This window comes from Melanotaenia boesemani, chromosome 20 (genome assembly GCF_017639745.1).
Source record: "Melanotaenia boesemani isolate fMelBoe1 chromosome 20, fMelBoe1.pri, whole genome shotgun sequence".
Taxonomy (NCBI): Eukaryota; Metazoa; Chordata; class Actinopteri; order Atheriniformes; family Melanotaeniidae; genus Melanotaenia; species Melanotaenia boesemani.
In genome coordinates, this window is record NC_055701.1 from 13707671 (window position 1) to 13732585 (window position 24915).

The window sequence follows — 24915 nt, forward strand, 5'->3', positions numbered from 1 at the left end:
AAGCCTTTGGTGGATGCTGCTTTTACACCCAATCTTGACACCCTCACTGGTCACCATATTCTATAAATGTCTCTTTCTTTCTTTTTCTCTCTTCCAGTTTCTTTTGAGTGTATTGTTGGAATTACATTTGAATTGGATTAACATTTTTAAATGCAATGAACTTGGTCAGTGAAGCCTTTGAAAATGATTTCCTGTATCCAATATTGTATCTTATACTGTAAATAAAGGTTAAAAAAAGACACAGATGCAAGTGTTTTGCTGTATTTTATAAAGGGTATTTTGACTTGCAAAAGAGCTAGAAAGAACTGCTTTAACTGCCCTTTAACTGGGGAAAACAAACACACAGGTTAGATGAATATATGTTGATTTATTTGGGGCACATTTAAATGAAAGGGTGAATGTGTGACAAACAGCATATTTCATTCAATGGATTTGCATTTTCATTGTTTTCCATCTTACAAAAATGCAGAAAAAAAGTTTTATTGAGAGTTAAATTGAAAACTCAAGAACTTAGGAAATATACAGTGTAATATGTAATAAGATTACTTTTTTCAACTTTTTATTTTTTTTTCACTGTGTAAAAATATACCAATAATCTTTAGAAAGGTTTATGAGCATTTTGGTTTGATACATTTTCTTAAAGATGCTACTTTCAAGTTGAGTTGAAAACCACTTATATAAGCAGGCCGGATTATAAAACATACAGTAAGCCTATATAGTTCAAAGGTAAATGTAACTCTTCATTTAATAAACCATTTACATGTTTAGATTAAAATAAGGATAAATTGTTTACAACCACTTAAAGGACTAAATAAAGCGTAACTCAAAACAAATACTGAATACAGAAATCCACATTTTACACATATTAAGACCTGCAGCAGCTAGCTCAGTATTCAAGGGCTAAATAGCTCTCCCTGCTGGGAAAACACAGGTGCTACCAGCACTACATCAGCAGATGCAGAGCTGCACTTTCTAATGGCAGTGATCAACTACAGATACATAAACATGAACAAATACAAATGTCCAACGAGGAAAAAAGATCGCTACAAACACATCAGGTTAGTCCAGTGTACATAATTCTGTACAAAAATAGCAAATATCTTCACAGCTGCAAGGTCATCCCCGATCTTCACTTACACATTCATAGGACTGTCTGCAGGCCAAGTAAATACTGAGACATGTAAGAAGAAAGTTTATCCAACATACTTCATTAATAAGTGAATGAATCTGTTATCGCTAATGAAAGGCCACTGATTTGCTCCAGCTTGGCACATTACACAAGAAGTGACAGTAGGAGGCACTGCACTATAGAACAAAATCAATGGAATATGTAGTTTTGGCAAGGTTTTCGCTTCATAAGCTCCACTATTTATCTTGAGAGAATTCAGCTAGAGGTTTCATGTCACAAAAACATCCACATCTGAATTGGTTCAACATTGTTGGCATAATGCATGTTCGCTTTCTCTCTGAGAATTCTGAGAGTTAGAAATGACGATCAACACTACTGTTGTGTCTGTGCATTAAGTATAAAACTGCAGCCAGTTTGCTTGGCACAAACAGTTGCATGCAGCACAAAATGGATTGGGAATCCTGAGAAACAAGTTCCCCATCTCTATGTTCGCATAGGTTTAGAGTCAGGCTGACCTGATCACAAAGGGAGTGTTAATGTATGTTAGCTGAATACTAATATGGGGAACATGGGGCCCTGGGGATAGTCAGTAGATAAACTCTAGGGAAATTAGCTGTCTGAATCCACACATGGAGGACACATTTTCACATTGTATGGGGTGAATACAAAAGTACCAACTACAATGTCTCAACTATGTATACAAATTATTAGAACCATAATTGTGATTTTACACAACAGCAGCAAAAAGTGTGTAACTACTTTCCAAAGCTGACTTACATGTTAAATTAAAATGAAAACTTCTTGGAGATCCTTTTCTCCGTGACTCAATACCTTTGGCCTCTGGTCTACAGTCTAGTAACTACATACTTCAAAACATTACTACCAAGGTTTTTTATGAAGCAAATACAGCAAAGAGAAAAAAGAAAGAAAAAAAAAGAAAAGAGGAGAAAGAAAAAAACATAAAAAGGAGTCTTTCAACAGCAGTGATTTCTGACATCCATCACCAACTGTGTGGACATTTTGAAGGCTCCAGGTTACATTTTGCTCAGTATTTCAGCATCAGTGTTTAGCTACCAGTGCACCAGAAGCTCAGGGCAGGACTCTGAGTATCACAGTACAGAGATGTATTTGTATGAACGTAAGCGTTAAAGTGTGTTTTCCAGCATACCATAAGCTGTAATAATTTGATCTAGTGGCTTTCTGACCATGGTGAAGTTCTCACAGTCATGCATATTCTTTTTCAGACACATAAGGCTTAAGTCTCAATTTGTTTGGGATGGGATTCCAGCTGACATTTTAATTTGATCTATAACCTCTCTTGGCCATTTTTTAGATGTGGGCAACACTGAGATCTTCAGACAGAGAAAAGCCAGAGTCTCGATCACGAGTGGGCTTCTCGGCTTTGGTATGTCTCCTCATGTCCTCGTGTCCATAGCTGGCATGGCGTTTCAGCAATAGTTTAGGCATACAAGATGAGGAGGTATGAAGGCTTAGGGCCAGACCCAGGGTAGTTCCTGGGGTGGCACTCAGAGAAGAACTCGTGCTTGTGATGGCTTCTGGGGTTTTGGGCATGACCAATGGCAGGCTCTCTGTCTCATAGCTCTGCTCATCGTAGGCATAATTGACATTGCCACAAGGGAAACTCTGGAGCTTAGCAAGGTCCATACCAGCTTTTGTGGCACCACCAGCTGGGGTCTTCTGAGAGGGCAAGCTCGGGCCAGCCTGGGTCTGGCAGGCAGGAGGTGGAGTTGGGTTGAGGTAGGTGCTGCTGATGCTGTCACAAATGGCTTCGTTACTCTCTGAAGCTGGGCTGCAGGTCTGTGAGTTGCTGGTGGAACTTGAGAGTGGCATGGACTGAGTGTGAGCCAGTGTTTTCTTCCCCATGAAATTTTCCAAGACCCAAGAGCCATATGTTGGGTTCCAAAGGTTCTTAGTCTTATTCTTCAGCCTCTGGCTTCCTGAGGAGGAACCGTTTCTGGTGCAGGGTCGGTGATGAGGAGGCTCGGAGTGGATGCAGTTGCTTCCCCCTGACAAACCAGGGGCAGGAACGGTTTCAGCCCAGGACGGCTCCAGTACCTCTCGACAAGAAGTCACTTCATGGTGGACAGGTTGGGTTCTCTGCAGGAGAAGACGGGGTTTAGTGGGCTGTAGGGGAAGTGTAGGGGGACCAAAGCCCATGGACGAGAAACCCAGTTGCGTAGGTGAATCCTGGCAAACGGGGTGTGACACCAGGAGTGGAGTGACACCGGTGGTGGTGGGGACAGGAGGGCGCATAACTGTGCCTCCATCATCCTCTGTGTTGGGGCCATATTCCACAGGAAGCGGTGTATTAATGACATCTGGGTCCTAATAAAGACAGATAAGACATACAGAAAGCATTATTGCAGTTGTATGAGAGAAGAAAATAGGAAGGAAAGGTTGGGGGGAGGAATATGAAGTAAAAATCATGTTTGAATTAGGTTGAAATATGCAGTAAGACTGCATATCTCATTTCATTTACAGATGAAGAATACCTGAGTGCAGTAGTTAATTCTTTCCAGGATAGTTGAGAAGTTGGGCCGGTGATCAGGACAGTGCTGCCAACACTGGGTCATGAGCCGATAGCTAAAGAGTAACAGATGCAAACTGATAAACTACATCGTAAATGTGTCACTACTCAAAACTCTACTCGCTGTTTATCAATCTTAAGGACAGAAACAAGCTTTCTAATGCCACATGAGCCTGGAAAACGCGCCCATTCTGTGTCATCAATATCTTGGAAGATTTTTTAAATTTTACACTGACAAAACCAGTCTGACAATGCAACTCAAGTCTAACAGTAAGCATCTCAGGCCTGCTCTGCTGGATGAGGCTGGCTCCTCTCTTTTGTGTGCACTGCCTGTACTCACACAGGCCCTGGGCAACCCTTGGGAGGGTCCATCCTGCCTCCGCTGGTGACAAACTCCAGGACCTCTTGGTTGGTTTTACAGGGATACGGCATGTAACCCAGAGAGAGGATTTCCCAGAGCAGCACACCAAATGACCTGCAGGGGGAGACACAGATCATCAGCTGAGGGGACTGTGTTGTTTTTCATGCCAAACCTTTCATGCTCTTATATGAATACCAGAGAGAACTGTCTATAATGTAAACTAATTCCTAAGCCACCTGGAGAAATCAATCCATAAAACAAAACAGTAAATGAAAAAAGACCCAATTTCTATGTTACCAACTTAAGTTAAAACGTATGCTTGCTACATGCAATATTGTTGTTTCACATCTTACAGGAAATAGTTGGACAATTTTAGCAGAACCCAAGAATTTTAGTGGATTCTAAATGGTCTTTGTGGTCAGACTGCAGCTGATTTTGTACATATCTCCACCAACATGAGCAGCTGTTTAAACCCATTAGTTTGCAGTCTCCATATTGTGTTTCCAACTGTAATAATTTTTATTTTTTCTTTATTTTATCATCTGTAATACAACATATTTTAAATCCAGAAAATTAAAGACCTGACTTATTTTAGACACTGCACCTTAATTGCTAGCAGGAGTAGGACATTCTTTGTCCAGCTGGTCTTGAATACAGAGCTACACATAAGCTACAAGTTGTGTTGAATAGCTTTGTTTAAGAATTAAATGGTTTTCAAAAAATTTCTCATTAGTTAGTGTTGCACTGATCACATACAGCCTTTCACCATTTAAGAAATTTGACTAGTTTTTTGTTTTTTAACTGCTACTTATAATAATACTTTGCAGGTCTGTTTTTAATTAAAGGTGTTTCACACCAACACATAACTGCATCCAGTTTCAAACTGAAAACAGACCTTAGTCTAGAGTCTTACTGTCTATATTACACTGCACAAAAAGTTTTAATACCAGGTATCAGTCTTGCATGTGAAGATTCCCTCCATGAAGGCCTCTGGAGGCATCCATTTGACTGGCAGCATGGCACGACCACCTTTTCTGTAGTAGCTAGCTCTGGAAAAGTGTCAGATTTGGGAATAAACATTTATGTTCAGTTTGTAAAAGAAAGGCAAATATGACAAAGTCATGAACTTTTTAAGTTAATTTGGCTCTTTGGAAGAAATTAAGATGGGTTTTAAAGTATTACAACAATAACACCAACAAGAGCACACCAGTTCTTGCACCCATGAGTGACATTATTGTAAGTTACCATGTCAGCTTTGGTGTGTGGGCAGTGTGGCTCCTGATGATTTAGTGTACAAACCTATAAATGTCCCGCGCCATGCCAAAGTCTCCAATCTTAGCCACTCTCTCGAGTCCGGAGCAAGTAAGAAGGCAATTTCTGGCAGCAATGTCTCTGAAAAAAACATGAATCTGTTACAAAATGTGGTTTTATGATGACACTAAACTCTAAAACTTTCCTAATCTCATTGCCATATGATTCAGTTAGGTCAATATTTGTTGTTTTGTTAAAATATGCTAGAAAATGGAAATTTTCTTCACTGTGTTTAGTTAAAAACTTGAAGAACATAATCACCATCGTAGCTTACAATATAGCTCCTGCTACTTTGAACCAGAACTTAAATTAAATGTAAATTTGTGATTTTATTAAGTTTAGGATAAAAAAAAATCCTATATCCACTAGTGGAAATATGTTGTTGCAGGCTGTGTTACACAAACCCAAGCACAGTCATGATTATGCATTTCAATTTTTGCTTTGCTGGTCACAGTTTTCACTTTGGACTCAAAATGCACCATGGGCTTTAACAACTCGATGTGAGTCTGAACCTGTGAATGAACTGATTCTCCTCCAGGTAGAGACAGCCACAGGCGATGTCTCTGGCCATTTGCAACAGCTCCCGCATGGTGAGAGAAGAGGTCTGACCCTGGATACAGCACAGCTCAATTAGGTGGGACACACAAACACACAGAACAGCAGATGTATATCTAAACACATGTTGTTGCATGGACGTACCACTCTTGGTCTGTTTTGTCTCAGAAAGCTTTTCATGTCTCCTCCAGTCATTAGCTCCAGCAAGATGAAGCGTGGCAGAATGTTCAGACTAACCCCGATGCAGCGCACAATGTTCTCATGACTGAACTTACTGCATAGAGAATAAAGGATTTTTGGTTTAGGCGAGCTGCATGAGGCAAGCTGTATGCTCATTATTAAAAATGTTCCACATAAAAGCAGATGAAAGAAATAAAAATACTGTCATGTACATATGTATGTACCCACTTTAGTGCAACCAAACCTTCAGATGTGGTGACCACAGAGCAGGCAGAACGAAAGAACACAGCTACAGAAATAGTTGATAACTGATACTGCAATTGCCTGAACAGCTGCAAAGTTTCATTTCATATATTATCTTTCAAATGTAGTGAAAAAAAAATAATTCAGGCTAAATAAGATGCAGAAAAAAACCACCACTTCTTTAAAACGTATGGAGCACAAGCCTATCTTATAAAAAATGGGAAAAGAGATTGTATACCAAAGATGCAATGGATGACTAAGTGTTAACAAAATCATATGACAGCCACCATGATGTGTGTGTGCAGTCTGGTGCACCTCATAATCAGCGCCTCCATCAGGAAATCCATTTCATCCTGTTCAGAGCAGATTTCTGGTAGAGTCTGCAGAGCAGAAAAAAAATAATAAATCAGAGAAGCAGTTTGAAGTGCTTATGCCATTGTCAAGGGGAGCTACATCCTGAGACCTAATCAGCAGAGCATTGAAAAGCAGGCAACACCATGAAGAGCTCTCTCAGTCTTTTTTGCATTGTGTGCAAATCTGAGGGGATCGGCTAATGAAAGCATCAATTTCTTTGCAATTGTGGGATTTCATCTTTGTATAGATAAAATATTCTCAGAATTCAAAGCAATAGTTCAAATGAATACATAAAAGAACACGTCCAGATAAGTATGTGAATTTGAGAATGGATTTTAGTAGAACAAGGAGCACCACAATGGCATTGTGTGCCATTCTTCTCCATTCAAGTACAGCTTGACTTTTTCTGCTTTGCAGAGTGTGAGCTGACCTTTATGGCCACCTGCATAGGACTGCCATCAGGACTCATTCCCAGAACTTGTCCTTCATAGACTTCACCAAATGCACCATGTCCAAGAGCCCTAACAAAACGCAGCAAAAAAAAAAAAAAAAAAAAAAAAAAAAAAAAGATTTTAAAAGGAATTGAAAATAATGCACAGACACATTTTTATACACACTGTTTCTTTGGGTCATAGAGTACCTGAGAAGTGTGATGTTCTTGCGTGGCACTTCCTTTAGATCACTGAGTGAGGCAGCCTTGCCAGCGAAGCAGTAGTTCGGGTTGTAGTCCGTCATGATGGTGGAGGAGCGGATCTTGCTCAGCTTGTACTCTGGACTCTGTAGACGCCCCCTCACTGCATGCAGGTCGTTCTTTCTGCGGTACCACACTATAAAGACAAGAACAGAGAACAAAGAAGCTGGTTTTTACTTTGGAGCATGTATTAAACTCATAACCCTGACTGAAACTTGAACCCAACCTGCATGCAAGTGGCAGAGGCAACTTCCTGACTATAAAATGTAGGAGCGCTAACGCAAGGAGGGATCATCTCAGCAGTGAAAAAAACTGGTTCACAGAGATTTGTTTTGACCCTGAAAGAAAATTGAATCAACAAATTCTTGTACTCCAATACAAAACTGGTGGACTTGCACTGAACAGTTAAAAGATCAAAACTGGCCTCTCCTTGGTTACTGCTCCTAGACTATCTGTGCCAGTGAGTTTTTGGACTCACCCGCCATGGAGGAGGCCCACGTCCCCGATGCAGGTTGGTAGTCTGCCAGGGAGGGGGAGTGGCGTGGAGGTAAGAGGTGCCGTCGAGCCATCGCCCGGTGCAGATGCTAGGGACTCAGGGGGTTGGGTGGGGAGGGGGGGTGTTAGGGATGAGGGAGCACTGAGGAGGAGAAGGAGGAGGGATGAGGAGGGGGATGGGGGGTGGAGGAGATAGGGACGCCCAGGGCACAGACTACCTCCCTGCATGGGGGAGAGCTCAGGTGAAGAGACACCATTAAGCTGATGGGTGTGTATGTGTGTGTGTGCTTTGCAGCCACTTAAACAGCCACCTTTTCTTCTTCTTCTTCTTCTTTTTAAGAAAAACATGATAAATCCACCTTTCTTCAGTTTTTATTTCAAAGGCAAGCACACAATGATCAATCATTTACTTTTTGATTTATTTACGTGCAAGGGCAAACATTTACAATGCTGTTACTGTAGTCACACTAAAAAGCTTTGGTTTATTCAACCACCTTATCTGCAGTTCATATTTAACTGCGCTGCAATTACAGAGTGCATCTGTGATTAACAGGAGCACACTTGTAAATTTTCTAAACATCCAGACATCCTCATTTGTTTTTAAAAGCTTCCCTCCATTCAGAAATGTGTAATGGATTTTTTTTTCTATGATCACTAGTTTCTGCCATCTGCCAACCTGACTGATTCAGACCTTTTGAAGTATTTTTCAATGTCTCCCAAAGCAACATTGCCTTTCTATTGTTACATACTGCATTGACAGGTACAAGCAATGTTTTTCATTTAATCAAAATATTCTCTTACATCTACTGATGTAGATATGAATCTCATACATGCACAATGAACCAGATCCAATTGTTTCAGTTTGAGGTACTTCTGAATGTACTGCACTAGATTTGATTTATTTTGGGTTTTCAGAAAAAAGTCAAAATTTTACAAGCTCCAATATATCTGTACATGCAGTTAAATCATTAGTCAGTGGTGCTGACATTTTCCAAAATGGCTTAACTTGCCAAAGCTGATTCACTTCTGGTTAGCGCTCATGATTGGCTGCAGCTGGTAGCTTCTCTGTGCCAATTTAGAAAGAGTTGTTTGACAGCAGTTGTTGGATTGACCAATACACCGTCCAAGAGGACTTTTCAAGCTCAGTCGAGAAATGAGAAGGAATATCATAGAAGTCAGGAACATACCTCGGATCTATCTGTTGTTAATTCTGATAACAAAGTCATCAATTCAAATAACTGTAAGCGAGTAGAAGCTGCATTGGAAGTGAAACTAATGCTCCATGCTTAAAGTGTTTGGAAAGTCAGTAACACTTCAATACACCACCAAAGTCCCAATTGTGCCATTTACTGAAAGCTGATAGAACACTGTTGTCATTTTTTACCAGTCAATCAAGCTTTATACTGCCACGGACCAAACAGCTGTTGTCAAAGAAAAAATCCTTTGCTCCAAAACTGACCTCCAAAAAGACTGAAAGTTGCAAATGAACTTGTGGAGAAAGATATAAAACTTATTAAAGATTAAGAACCAGAAGACAAAGATGAAGTTGTTTACACCAGTGACAAGATGCATGTTTGGAGATGTAAAGGTGAGGTCTTCTACCTCCAAGAACAACTTATATGAAGTGTTTGAAGATGGAGCAGAGTGAAGTTGTGGCGTTATGTTGTGACGCTGTGTGTTGTCAGTGAGCTGTGCAGATTGAAAACAAAGTAGAAATCAGGGGGAATTAAACTAAAGAATTGTTGTGATCTATTCCGTACTTAATTCATGAGCACATTTAGAATTAACTAAACTTTTCCCCTGATGTTACTCCTTTTGAATGACAAAGCAGACACACTAGACATGCATCTGTAGCTATCACAAAGCTTCCACAAGCAGGAAAATGACCACAAACACACATCAGCCTAAGTGGGAAATGGAAAAAAAACAAGCTAAGCTTTAGCACTGACCTTTCCAAATTACTGAGGTCAACCCTGATGACAATATAAAAAGTTAGAACCAGACCAGGAAACCGACTAACTTAATAGAGCTCTCCTAATTAAGCCAAGAAAGATGGTTAAAAAAAATCTGACTGGATTTCTGCCAGAAATGCTTGTCAGCTCAAGGTGCATCCCAAGACAGACATTCAATGACGTAACAGGTGCACTGCACACATATTACTGACCCTGTATGAACCATTTTGACTGATTTCAGAAAACCCAAAATAATTAAAAAAAACAAACAAAAAAAAATTATGTTGTTTCAGAAAAAGGTATAACTGAAAACCCAAGCTATTGAGTATGCATAAACTTCTGGCTAGAACAGTAAAGCGCTACAATTTGGCAATAAAATTTATATTATTTTCATTTTCCTGTAATGTTTGCATAATCTAGAGCAGTGATTTTCAAACCCTTTGAACCCCAACCCCCACGCAACGACATAATTGTGATTAATTGTGGAATATATCTAATGGATCATCTTGCAGCCATTCTCTAAATTTAAGGGTGTAAACTGTCAGAATCATCATAAAAAAGAAGGATAAATTGTTTTTGGTGGTTTACAGCTGAGACAGCATGCCCAAAATCAGTTTCTATTGTGGCGATAATGTCAAATTCAGATTTTTAATGTGACATGTGTACAAACGAGCTAATTTCAAAGATTTGTCTGTTCATTAATGGTTTATTTTAACAGCCCTTGTAAAAATCCCCAATTTATTTATTTAAATGTAGGCAATATGTTTTTCAAAATTATCTGGCGACCTCCTGAAATTATCTAGCGATCCTCATGGGGGTCCCAACCCCTAGTTTGAAAACCACTGGTCTAGAGTTTGACCTGAGCTGTTATTTATAATGAGAGTTAAAAGCAATCACAAGTTTGCATATACATGTATCTTGTATTAAATGTTAAGGCACAAGTTACATTAAATAAAATGACATGGCATCACCAGAATGGTTACCAGCCATATTAATGGCCTGTGAATGTCAGAGCAATCAAGCCCCTACATTTTTACAAATATTGTATTTTGCTCCATGCTCTGCTGAAAAATTTACATTACCTTGTTAAGACCTCAGTGCCAAGATTTATCATTTCTGTATTTGCATTTAATCTGCCCCATTTATTTTATATCACTTATCCTACAGGAGGTTTATTAGATGCATTCTTTACCCAAAGTGCTTCTGTCATGCCTTTTTTTTTTCTTGTTAGACTGTCTTCAAATCCAGAGAGCTCACAGATATTTCAGAGGAAGTCCATTTCCTCCAGAGACCTTTACACAAAGTTACGATACACTAAAAGCTACAGTGGGAAAGAAGCTGAAGCTTAATATTCAGAGAGGTTATGTAAAGGACAACAGAGAAGGAGAACCTGCCCTAGTCTGAGATTAGGGGTCAGTTGTTAATATATGTATTTCCTTCTCATTTTTCTGCAGCACACAGTTAGAAAGGTGGCAAAGGTAGAAAAAAATATGTAATTATTTGCATAATCCCTCACTTTCCTATAGCATATTACTGCCAGATGACTGCACACCACTGTATAAGCTGTTTATGCAGTTTTTATTTAGCAGTGTATTCTGCATAGCAGCGTTTGAGACCAGTTTCACTTCTGATGCAACAATATTAGCATATCATCAGATAATATTATAAAGATGATTCATGCTCAGTTTTAGGTTGTGGTCTTCTTTACCCTTCAGAATTCTGTCTAAATCTTAGTTTTATGTGTTACTGCCACACATGTAATGAGCTAAAAGCCATACAAAATAGTTCATTGTCAATTCCCTAATTATTCCTATTTCAAGCAGTTTCTTTGTCCCACAAACACCAATAAAGCTACTCTGACTGTCTGATCTTCTCAGATAAACTCAACCCCAAACTTTGAAGATCACAGTTTTTTGTGTAAATAACATATAGCTGTGAGACAGAAGAATTATTTCCACCTTGTCTCAAAACTTTTATCATAGAGAAGCAATATTCTTCAGTTGCTCTGAACCTTGAAAATGACTACAAGGCTGATCAGTTCTTCACTTTCTCCTACTACTGTAATCTTCACTTTCTTGTAGTCATAAGTGCTTTTTTCTTTGATGCCAGTGAATCATAACAGCTGACATTTGTTGCTTTGTAATTCCACTTATCAGTTTGCAGGTAACCGGTAGAAACTGTATAGTTAAATGTCAATGCATTTTTTTTACTTTTCAGGTTAAAAATATAAAGCAAGATGCTTTAGGGACATCTTGACCAATTCATGCTTCAGTGAGGTCAGTTGTGACAGTGCAAGCATAATAAAGCACTTAAAGACTGGTTTTTGATAAACACCTCCATTATAGCACCTTATAATTTAATCTTGTTCCAACATTTTTGGATTATTCTATGCTGTATTTAGTTACAGCCAGAGAAAAGAGAACATTACCTAACTCAAGCCCTGTAATCAAAGTGCTTAGATTGGGTTTATTGTCAGCAACCTATGATTCACAGTCAAAGCTTTCCAACCGCACCTTTAACCACCTGGCACACAGTCAGCAAAGGTAAATTAAACACTCAAAGTTGTTCTTGTTTCTGCTGTTAGTAGCATCTGGGAGCACGTGCGTATCCAGCTGCACTCACAGCCGGTGGAAGGAGGAGGGCACAGACTGCTCACAAAACTGGAGGAGTCTCTTACTGAGGATGACGCCAGCACAAACCAGGGCAATGCCGCTGGCAATGGTGGAGACCACAACAGCCAAGATCAGCGATGTCGACAATGGGCCTTGTGGTGGAAGTCCTTGGGGATCTGCTTGAGGAGAATAAAGATGCTTAGATAACAGGCTTAAAAAGTTTAATGTGTTTAATTTAGAACAAATTATATTGTAATGTGACTTTAAAAAGGAACTTTTAACACATCTACTATCCAAAACAAAAAAATGAGGCTGTGGACAGTAACACACCTACTGCACTGATACATGTAACATTGTCACTGGCGAGGACTTCGTCGATGTCACAGAGACAGATGAGGAGGTGAGTATCTTCTTCTCGTTTGCAACTCTGTGTCTTGCAGTGGCTACAGTTCAGCTCCACCCTGATCTCACACTCACCGTGACCCTCCATGGCTGGAAGAAACAATGTATACACACACACAAACAAACTTAAACAAAAATGGCCAGTAAAACATTTGTGAGTCTCCTGTGTGTGGTAAATGTTGCATATTATTCTTGTGTTCTTGTGGGTTTGATGGAGGATTAAAGTGTGTGCCTAAGAAGTATAACCCCCCCCCCCCCCCCCCCCCCCATTCATTAGCTAAACACAATTTCTCTCCATTTGCCTTGCCAATACACACATTTGCCATTAATAATCCAACTAAGACACGCAAAAGTCCACTTGGGTTCCTCCATGTCGGGCCTACTTAGCTGACACAAGTGGACTTCCCCATTAAATCATTAAAAGGTATCAAATGTGAAGCATCAGTGATACAAAACCTTGCATTGTCTTCAATATATCCAACCGTGTGTGCATGTAAATGAAAAACCACTGCGTAATGAGTGTTTCAGTAAATAAGAAACACACTGTAATAAAAGGTTAACAAGGTGCTAAGTGTCGAGCACTTCTCATCTAATTAAAAGCGACATAATCTTTTGTGGTGCAGCTAAAACATGTTTTTTAAAAGCCAGTTCCTGCATATTACAGACACAACTCTGTTTATTTTAAGCAACACATGCACCTTTGTGCCGTAAACAAATAATGAAGCAGTAAATCTGTAACAGAAAATAGTCCTTCTAAAATGTCTTCTCAAACCCCACAGCACATAGCAGTTTGGAATGATTTATATTTTCTCTAAAAATGAAAGTTAACTTATTCGGGGTGATGACGGATCTGATGACAGTTATAAAACACGAAAACATTTCTTAAATTAGATACACTGCCATCCTTTGAGGAATTTAAAAGCATCTTAAAGGAAATGGTGAAAGAGGCATGTGGTTGTTTTTCTTGAGACTGTTGGGGATGTTTTTTATTTGTTAATTCTTGCATCATGTTGTGCGTTGAATTTATGCCTCATTTGCCAAATTTTAATATGCTGCTAGTTTAGTCCAGCTTGGGACTTTGTGGTCAAGTTTAAAATGTAAATGCTATAAAATTTTCATGAGAAGTTAGAAACCACTGAGAGATGGATCAGCAAGGTTTGGTTTTTTTCTTCTCTCTTTACACATCTCATCTGCAAGTTCATGTGGTTATTTGTGATGAATAAATAAATGGTTTTGTAATGGATTTAAATACCATTTTCCCATAGGTCTGGCCGGATCATAAAAGTAACACTCAAATTCTGACCAAAACAGAGCCTCATTGTTTCCTTATACACATTTTAAAAGGGGGGAGGGGAAGTGGAGCAGTTCCATGCGTGTCATATAATAAACCTTATCTCTAACTTAAAGACAAGAGGACAATTTAAGCATATAAAAAGAAAAACTTACTGACTCTACAATTAAATTATTGTATCTCTTTTTTCTGATTATGCTTTGAATGTGTTTCATGCTGCAGCTCCAGTTGTTGTGTTTTCAGAGTGATGACTAAACAGCCCTCACGTCAACAACAACGTCTTTCACATGAAAAGGGAGGTCTGTCTGTCTGTCTACGCCGAAGGCAACAGGCTGCATGAGGCTGTGAATTAGCCAACTGCCTTCCTGTTCCCCATGCTGAAGTAATGAGAGTCAGATGGCCACTAGTCTCGCCATAATAAAAAAAGAAAGGGAGAAAAAAAAAAAAAATTCCATACATTCATTCGCGTATAGGCCTCACTGTTCACATAGATCGAGATAGTCCAGCAATGCTTGAATGTCCATGCAGTTCTTGTTGTTTTAACTGTTCAAAAAACATACTAACATGTTAAACTGCAGTCATAAATATGGATTTTAAGTACAGGCTGTTGGATGCTTCTCTCTTCTGTCACATTATCATCAATAAACACGAGTTCCACTAGAAGTAATGTTTGCTCATGTTACAGAGTATTACAGCTGGTACTGCGTGCAGATCATGAGCTGTTACGAGCCTTCTGCATATTTCTTCCTGTCTCCTTGATTTTAGTTTCATCTGTCTAAAGAATGCTGTTCCATAACTCTTCTGGCTCCTGAAGATCTTTTCAGGTCTAATCTGGCCTTTTCTTTTGTCCCTATGGGTTTTATAAATGATGCACCTTGCAGTGAACCCTTGGAGTCAACTCTATGAAGTCTTCTCTCTACAGTAGACTGAATAATGATTGCTGACCTTCTAGATGATGTTCTTCACTTGGCTGGATTTTATCTGGCATTTTTTTTTTCCTCACCATGAAAACACTTCAACACTGTTATCTTTTCTGAACATCCAGGCCAAATCACATTGCGGAGCTTATTAGGGCTTTTTTAAAGCCCGTTTAAAAATGTTTAAACTCTCAGTGTTTGTGCTGTGTGTCTCTGATTGATCTATTACGTTTTCCTAGCTTTCTCCTTTAACTACATACTGTTAGTTAGCAGCAACTGCCTCCAAATGCAACTGTTATGATCGATAACAAACCTTTTATTACTTCAGAGATGAAGAAATAACCCACACCCACCTATAAAACTGCTTTTGAACAAATGCTTATAGATCAGAAAGTGCTTCAAATTACAAAGGACTCTTAATTCCTAAACTACCCTCTGTCCTGATTGCCTTTTGCTGTTTAGCTCATATACATCATGTAACTCTGTCTTGTATACCGATATATTGTTTAAAAAACATGCCAGAATTACTGTAATTTAGCAGAGCTTCAGGGAAATAGAAAAGCATTCAGAACATAAAACTTTGCTTTGATCAGTTAAATCTCAAACAGAAACGCAGGAGCTCATAATGTATTTAATCTGAGATTGTAAACAATGATAACTGTTGTAATTACACCTAAAGATTACAATTACTATATATATACATATTTATACACACATGCATAAGGCGTCCTTTTAGGTTACATCTACTCATTAAGCATGTAATTTTAGCTATTGTGCCCTGAAAATCACACAAATTTTCCTTTTCGTGGCTTTTCTTCCTTTTTGACCTTCATAGTCACTTTTGTGCCACCTTATTTGTTTCTTGCTTTATTTTTCTTTTTACTTTCTTTTGATCTCAGGTAACAATTTTCACTTTAAGTGTTGCAAAAAAAAATAAGAAGAAAGTACAATAATTATTCTTTAATGATAGCTGTTGCTCACAAGCGGCATCATTGATCTGGTTAAAGCCTGGCTTCTATTATTTTGCAGTCACGGCTATTTAACTCAATTCTACTCCTGGGTACATTAAAAGTAACTACATCACTTATATATTTTTGACCTGCTGCATCTTTAGACCATTGTGTTTATCCTTTTACATTTTATTCCTGCCTGACAAAATAATCTTTACATCTTCGGTTCTCCTAGATTTTGTGGTCTTTGTCTCCTGTCTTTTATTCAGTTTTCATTGGGGGGCAGGTTTTGCTCTCTGTTCAATAACTGCTTACTCACTCACTCAACTATTTATGTAATTTTATTGTTTTATGCTTTTTTTAAAACAGTGTATGTATGTATTTAAACAGTGTATCTTTCCAAACGCATAGACACATCAACACAACGATCCAGTGTGTCGGTGAGTCTCACCTGCCAGAGGCTGCAGAAAAATCTCACCCATCGGATGGATGAAGGAAACTCCATTTTGACCGTCAGCTGTGATCTCATCCTTCAGCGCAGCGTCGCCTCCTGCCAAAGAATTAGTGTTGAGAATAAACATTGCTACATCTCACTATGACAAATAATATGAAAACCCACTCTTCAGATTTTTACTACCATAACCTATTTTCTTAAAAACAAACAAATTTTTCACTTTGTTGACAAAATTAGAAAGTCACAAAACCGCAATTAGATATTAAAAAAATCCTAAAATGTTCCAGTTCTATCCTGATGGCTCTCACAAAGAAATGACAGACTGAAAAATAAGTTAAGCAAATTTATTAAAGAAGCTTAAGCACAAATTAAATAAGGGAGGTCCTTCCCATTTATGTCTGTTTTAATATGCTGAATTAGGTCTATTCCAAGATTCAAGAAAACTTTGATTTATTTGTAGGTTTTGCAGGCCTTTTCTCCTCATCACAGGTAGCTGTAATAGATTTTGTTTTACTCATCACTCCCCTTATTCAATGATCTTATAACCCAATATCTTTGAGCCAGTTCCTTATGCCTTGGTCTGTAAATATTACTGTAGTTACCCTGCACCTCATCTTGGTACTCCAGGGTATCTTAGCTGTCTAAGTCACCTCCTTATTCACCACCACCAGTATCTAGACTCCAAGGACTCTTAATCCTATCTCCTACCCAGGATTCCACTTACTGCTCATATTTAGTTGCTTATTGGAATCAGAGTGCTAAAAGATAATTAAATAAATGAATAAATAAAACTCTATTTGTTATTACCAACAAACTTGGCTGAAAACAAATAAGTTTATGAATAGAGAAGTAATAGATTTCAGGTTTAAATTACATAGTTGGGATGTCTACGAGCCTGCTTATAATATTGAGAGCAAAAAGGTAAGTTGTAAATTATTCTTCCCACTGAGGCACAGATTGCTGAATATTTAAAGTGATGTCTTTGACGTAATAAAAATTCTTTTTAAAGACATTTTCTGTGACTTAAAATGACAAGAAGGGGAAAGAGTGAAGAAAATACAAAAAAGTAAAGTTTAAAAAGGTCTTTAAAAAGAAGCTAAACTCAGTATTCTCACCTCTGTATCCTCCTCCACCACCTCCAGCTGTACAGGCTCCACCTCCACCCCCAAAGCCTCCAAAGGTTGACCAGCTGAGCTTAGACAAAGCAAGGGGACATGAAGACCCCCCCAGTGCACCCTCCAGCAGAGATTTTCCTGCACTCAGATGAGGACTGGGACTGTCCTTCCAGCCACCACCTCCACCTTTAGGAAAACAAAACCGCGCATGATTTACTGTCAAGTTTTGCCAGAGAAGTATTCAGGAAAACTGCAAACATGGCTGGTTATTGTATTTGACGTGCAGGGGTTTGCTGCAGTTACTGTATAAAGTCAACCCACATAGGCCAAAGTATCCTGAGTTTTTTTCTTTCCTTTTAGCTCCATATGAACATTAACTTTAAGTGATGGGACTTTCAGTATTTATGGTCCCCGCTGCTTGCAGTATTTGCCATTTGTTTGGTTATACTGGAATTATTATTGCTAATTGTACCAGCAGCAGATCTGATCATATAGAGAGATTTGCCTATCTTTACAATCACCCAGAGAATCGGACTCTGCTCAGCGTATCATATTCTGTTGATAAGTCGGAAAAGTCCCTGGAAAAAGAAGATTTTCTCACAAAAAAAGATGCTTTGTTTGGTTGAGACGACTGACAAGGTGCGAGTGATTCCCGCAGGAGATTTGAGTGATTTGACCACAGATACCCAGCACAAAAAGAAGGTAGAAATGTCAGCAGATATTTTCATTTGTCCACTATTAATTTTTTCTTTGTGTCTGCTGATCGGCAGCAGGTGGTCAAATATAAAAGGGTCAACAGCGGAGCTTCAGCTTTCAGTCTCCCAATATATTTTAACAAAAGGCCCAAATCCTTTACAACCAATCCAGCTAGTCATTGATACTATCACGTGCTGTCACAAAATAGATACATTATAGCTTTAGATTTTTCTTTTAAAGCCAACTTTTACTTTATGGAGGTGAAGGGATAAAGTCTAAGTTCGCCAATCAGAGTGGATTTATTAAAATGTTTTAGAGACCCTGTCCTGCTTCAGAGGTCATACCCTATTAGTAAAATAAGAATGTCATAGAAACATATCCCATTTCCCACAGCCCAAACTCTGGATGCAGAACAAACAATTCCTTTATCCATCACAATATCCAGTACAGGAGTACGCTGCTTTTTACAGAGATGAAAACTCGGCTTCTAATATCACACAGCTGTGCAGATCTGAGATCCAATGTCTGAGTCTTCCGGGTGACACTGCATTCTTTGCCCGGACATTTAACTTCTGTTTATTCATAAAGATAGAAGTCATCAATGCCACCAAAAATAATAACTGTGATATTGTCTTGTCGATATTATAAAAATGTAAACTATAATGCAAGAAATCCAAAAAATATATTTCCACTCTCTTTTCCAAACTGTTTAATACCATTTCTCTCAACCTTTCATCACATCCAGTGATGTTTTGTACAGTACCAGTCAAAAGATCTCAAGTAAGATCACCAACACAGTTTTAGGGAGCTCATATTACGCTTTTGAACAGATTCAGAAAACAGAAAGAGGAAACATTTTCCCTCATCTTGCAAAGTGATGCATCACATCTGCTTATTCTCAATGGAAGGTATTGTCCTCTGTGTCTTTAAAACGCCTCTCCCAAGAGATCACTAAAAACCAAGAAATGGTGGTAACTTTTGTAAGCATGCTTTAAACGGTAAATAAATGACCGAGACACCTTGATGTCACTTATTGTTTTGTGAACTCTCCTCTTGAAGCCTGAAGTGTGGCCATTTTGAAGCGTCTGGAACTGGAAGTGACCATATTTGGACATGAAAGTGGAGCTGGAGGGTAATGTTTCATGTTGATTGGACAAAAAAACTTTGATGAATGAAAATTAAATAAATAACTACATTTTTTTTTTAAAAAAAGACCACCAGAAAGAGTGAATGTAGTGAAAATTCTAATAAGATTAGAATTTTGTTGCAGAAACATTTATTGTTGACACTTTTTCAAATAGGACTGTTAGAGCCAAAGAAGGTTTTCATCTATTAAATGTTTGTAGTAAAGCCTTTGGAGACATTATGGCCACTGAAATGACTGCATCTATTTAAGCATTTAATTATTTCCTGTTTGTGCCATTAGTAGAGTAAAGGAAAGACGTCTGTATGAGTCACTATAGAACATGGGGCATGACGGCATAATGCAATACTGCTGCAATTTTTTAAAATTACTTCTGTCACAACCATTTATTTTTTGCTGATGTTAGATTGGATCATTCAGTGATGCAGCAGAAAGGGTGCGTACCATCAAACGTTCACCTGTGTTTAGTTTGACCTACAGCAAACTACAGCAGGACATTATGAAAACAAAGAGTGCAAGTTTCTTGTATTTGCACAGTTTTTAATTGTCCCTCAACTCATTTCCAAAGAGTTTAGGCTTCTAGCTGTATGGTCAGTGGTAATGGTAACATTAACCAGAAAAGTTATACCATAGCAAATACAGTTTCATTACACAGAGTCCTCAGTTCTCCAGAGATCAGAGATGCACAAAGACTTGCGTGTTTGTTCGTGTTAGAGGCAGAACATGCAGCACACAGTAGACTATGGAAATAATGGCGCACTGGGAGGCACCTGCTCATTTAAACTAGTGTTGTTTCCAGGGTGTTTCAAACTGAAAACTGGGCAGGTATTAAGTGTTACATGATGCAGACAATAATTGGAAGAAACTCTGAACAAGTAAAGTTTTTGTATTAGCTCAGAAACATGTTTTTTCTGTGATAATCAGTCTTTTTGGCATAAACTTTTGCCTCTGGAACTTTGCAGACATTTTACCTACAACAAAAACCTAAGTTACACACAAAAGGAAAAACAAACAAACAACAACAAAAAAAATAAATAAATAAATAACAAAAAACAACAACAAAAAAAAAAACTGCATGCTGTTAGCTTAAAAAAAAAATTGTTTCACTGTTGTGAAAGTATGTCAGGAATCTCAAAACTTGGCAACACAAGACTGTCTGTAGTTACAAATGTATGAAAGTGAGTTAATTTGTTGTTATGTGGTTTTGTTAAACAAAGCATTGAAATAAATTTTACATAAAAAGTTTGATGTTGGCGACAGGATAACTTATGTGGCATTACCTGCCGCACCAGTTTGACCATTGGTACTGCGAGCTGTGGTAATGTTTTCATACTGCTCCAGTGGTATCTGGTCTAGACTGTACTCTGGATCTTCTAGGTAGGCATTTCCTCCGCCACCAGCTGCGATTAGCAAAGGAACCAGCTCCCCCGATTCCATCTGACAAAACCAAATCAGAATGACTCTAAAAATTCCTACAATTAACTATTTAATTACAACTTGACAGAAGATTTTTTCTCTAAATAAATTTTACTCAAGATGAGGCAAATTATAGTGGGTACAGAAGCCATGCTCATGCATATGCTATGTAGGTTTCTTTCAAAACAAAGCTATATGACCAATCTTTGTCTCACTATTGTTATTGGATTGTGAGAAACCAGGTAACTTTTGAAACTCTGAGGTATTTTTATGGCTATTATTGTATAAATTTAAGCCCAACCCCAATACCTTCCCTTAACTCTACACATCCATTTTTCAACAGCAAGATACCCCTTTTCATTTTGGGCTCAATAGTGGTCATCTAGCCAACCAAATGGATCCCAAGGCTGCAGCTGAAAGGCTACATGACCACTACTCCTTGATCACCAAAGGAACAAAGCAGCCAATCTAAACTATGACAATGGAGATGTAAGGCCAAAGGAAAGAATTGGGAACTAGAACTGGGCCCAAATTTAAACACGATCCTTTTACAAAACCACAGAAATGGCATGGGTCTGCCAACACAAAGGGTCTTCTGTCACCTTAAAGATGAAGGTGGCTCCACCTCCACCGCCTCCTCCGCCTGCCCACTCTGCACCAGCATCAGCCTTGCGCTTGTCTTCAATTACAGATGACTCTCCCAGGCAGATCTTCTGGGTGAGGGGATTTCTCTGGTGAGGGCGCATGAGAAAAAAGAAAGACTTCACACAAACAAGTATTCTACTCTATCTAGCCTCCTCTCCCTGAAGCAAAAAGAGAAAAAACAAACACTGTGATATCACACGTCAGCCTGTCTGCACACTTAACTTTCTCACCCCTGGGCACGCGTCCTCTCCCTGATGACCCACCAAGATGTAAAGAATGTCTCCCTTCTCCAGAGGAAATATGGCAGATATAAACACTCCATGGTTGCGTTTGTTGTGATTTTTGGCACCCTTTCCTCCTGCAGCCCCATATGCTGAGATCCTGAGGGAGATAATTTCAAAACAAGGAGATTAAACTCCATGAGTGTAAGAAATTTCTTTCTGGCTCAGGTTCCACGGTACAACCCTTGCAAGGTAGACAATACACTTGAGCAAACAGCCCTTCAAAACAAATTTGATGTATGACACAAATCAAGAGAGACAGTCGCATTATATTATGTACAAAACAATGTTGATACAAGGTCAGTTATGTATAATTTAACCTGAGTGAATCAATATTCTGCAAATCTTTTCAGTAATTTTCCACTTTTGTGTTGATGATAAGTGTGATGACTGGTAGTGCAAGTAGTCAAAATCTTTGAAACTCTGACCTGGCAGGTTGACAACCAAACACAAAGATTATGGCCATAAGAACCAGATCTATAACTATTACCTCAGCGACATCTGAAAGTCATTTAAAGATGAATGTAAATCCAAAAAAAAGTAGATAGACAGAATCTATTTAAACAACTCTTTCATAAACATTAGACTTGGTAATCATTTAATGTGGGATATGATCTAATATAGTATCCGTGATTGACCGAAGTATGTAAACCACTAGGACTGACATGAATGGGATGACAATTGCGTAAACAACCTGATCTTTTTAACCTGCTCTTTAAAAAGAAAAGAGCAATTCAAGTTTGACATGTGCAACATGCTTCATTAAGTGACACAAAGACAGAGGATTTCTAAGGAGCTCAGAAAAAGAGTTGTCAAGCATGCAGAAAGAATCTGGACTCAATTCGCAGTAAGACAGATTGTAACAATTCAAGTCCATAGTTGTCCTCCATAGGAGTGGTTGACCAATACAGATTTCTCCAACTGGCAAAGCCAGCTCACCATCCTTCTTGAGTGTGGTACTGCTGGAGGTCTCCTCCTATTAAAATAAAAGCAGGACTCCTCTCCACTGCCTCCAGTAGCCCTGTCCATGCTCAGGATTATGGACTGGTTTCCTTGGTTTGATTGAAATTAAACATTTATTAATGTCTATCTTTAGATGACTTGCATTGTGAAATGGGGCTATATAAATTAAATCCAGGGTGTACCCTGCCTCTCACCTGTTAATGCTGGGATAGGCTCCAGCTTACCCGCAACCCTTAAGGAACTAAACGGTTTCAGAAAATGAATTAATGAATGAATAATTGATTTTCAAGTCTAAGAAGCACAGCAGTAGAAAATCCTAAAGAAACTAAAGGGTATTTCTGAATTACCCCTCTGCAGTTCATTAAAGACATGGTGAAGAAATCAGAAGGCTGTTAGAAAACTGTTTTTTCAGCAATTCTGACTAAAATATGATATTTTTGGTCAAAATGTGAAGCTTTATAGAAATAAGTCCATTCAAGCAACCTTAGTCCATCTATTGAATATGGTGGTAATAGTATTGTGGTTTATTTTGCTGCATCTTGATCAAGATGGGTTGGATCACTGATAAAATGCTGAATTTGTTATTACACACTGAATTCTAAAGCAAAAATAATAAGAAATCTCTCAGTAAACTATGTCTTAAAGAAATCTTATCACAAGTAATTGTTGACAAAGTATAGGTAAGTTTGTGAAATGGTTAGGTTAAAATCTTGAATTAAATCTAGTTTTGTATAATTAGATTGATGAGTTCCATCTCTATATCCGTTTAAATGACCCAAGTGAAAATTTGTATTTCCAGAAGGTGGGATGGCAAAAATGTCTAATGTTGTTCATCCTTTTTTTTTTCTTTTTAAGATTTCTATTCTATATGTCATCCATAGTTGAAAACCTTTATTCATCTTCTTTTGATTATGATTGTGCTCATGGTTAAGCAGAAACATCCTATTCTTGCTGTAAGATGGAAAAAATGATTATCTGTAGTATCAAACCCTAAGCCAATAAGTCTTGACAAGTAATAAATATAAATAATTTAATTATATAATGAACTTTAAAGCAGCACAACTGAACTTTGGCAGATTTTCACACTTTGGTGCCCCAAAGAAGGCTAATTCAGCCTCCATTTTGCATCCTGTCTCTTCTCTGAGCTCTCTCTGGCCAGTAAATGTCAGTCTGATGTTGATTCTTGCTTTGTATCTTACTCCATAACTTTCTCTCTTTCAGATGTCCACCAGCTCAGGTACATGAACACCTTAGCTCTCTTCTCTATTACTTACAGGTATCGGTTAGTTGCAGGAACCTTCCACAACTGGACACCTTTTAAGGGGCTTTCCTTTCCCACAGTAACACTGACATTTTTGTTCCTGTAGGTGCTGTCACACTGCGCTTGGGTCGGGCCGTGGGGTCCACTGGCACCACATGAGTTAAACCACCAAGTCATCAGAGAAACTTCTATAAAAATGAAAAGATAAAAAGAAAAGGATAACTTAAAGCATTTAAGAATTTGAGTGATGTCAAGTGGGAAGTGCCCAGTGGGAATAAATAAATAAATAAACATCAAAGAACTTTGTCAGATTAAATTAGAGGTTAAATGCTAAAGAAAGGAAATACATGACACAGAATCAATGAGACACTGGAGATTAAAATAGCTAATTGGTAAATGAGTAAATCCAATACTGAGTTAAAGCTTTTAGTCAGCTGTAGTTGTAAATTACCCATCAAGCATCAAAAGAAATGTGCAAATGTACATGTCATGTAGAATTTGATGTGAAATTTTTGCATTCAGAATAACGTAAAACATCCTAAAATGGTAAAATTCTCAAGGTTTACATGGCCACAGTTGAGCTTCACTGTACCTGAGACTGAAGGCTCTGGAAGGGGGCTCAGGAAATCCAAGTCAGGCATTTGAAACAGAGAGTTGAGATCTGAAGATGGGTAGGAAGCCAAGTTAGTTCAAGCAGGGAAGGAAGAGAACAAAATTATTTATAATCCCCCCTCTGCTTTTGGCACAGCAACCGAGTTAAAGGAAATTAGGACAATTCAAGAAGGCACATTTTTTAACACAACATGAACATGTCTCCCTTGGCCCTTTGTCATCTGCTTTTGTGTTCAGGCACAGCGGGTTGAAAAGTCTTTTTTTTTTTACTCAAGACGAATCACGAACATATATGGAATGTATGTTAGCAGCCATGGCAACAGCTGGTCAAACTCTG

The 24915-nt window shown here is 38.4% G+C and overlaps 1 protein-coding gene across 1 annotated transcript in view; it reads right to left on the reverse strand.

The window, feature by feature from the left end:
- Positions 1-347: 347 nt before the first annotated feature.
- The window catches only part of ltk (leukocyte receptor tyrosine kinase), a 62323-nt gene continuing 37755 nt past the window's right edge, over positions 348-24915 (reverse strand). Inside the window, exons 11-29 of the mRNA XM_041972863.1 lie at positions 24559-24627; positions 23980-24154; positions 21692-21842; positions 21419-21547; positions 20681-20837; positions 17561-17746; positions 16443-16541; positions 12762-12923; positions 12497-12607; positions 7322-7508; positions 7112-7202; positions 6643-6707; positions 6049-6178; positions 5862-5959; positions 5338-5430; positions 4986-5087; positions 4018-4152; positions 3643-3733; positions 348-3475 (exon numbers count right to left, since the gene is read on the reverse strand). Coding sequence (XP_041828797.1) covers positions 2459-3475; positions 3643-3733; positions 4018-4152; positions 4986-5087; positions 5338-5430; positions 5862-5959; positions 6049-6178; positions 6643-6707; positions 7112-7202; positions 7322-7508; positions 12497-12607; positions 12762-12923; positions 16443-16541; positions 17561-17746; positions 20681-20837; positions 21419-21547; positions 21692-21842; positions 23980-24154; positions 24559-24627 — 3248 coding nt within the window. The 3' untranslated portion in view covers positions 348-2458. The remainder of the gene's footprint in view (positions 3476-3642; positions 3734-4017; positions 4153-4985; positions 5088-5337; positions 5431-5861; positions 5960-6048; positions 6179-6642; positions 6708-7111; positions 7203-7321; positions 7509-12496; positions 12608-12761; positions 12924-16442; positions 16542-17560; positions 17747-20680; positions 20838-21418; positions 21548-21691; positions 21843-23979; positions 24155-24558; positions 24628-24915) is intronic.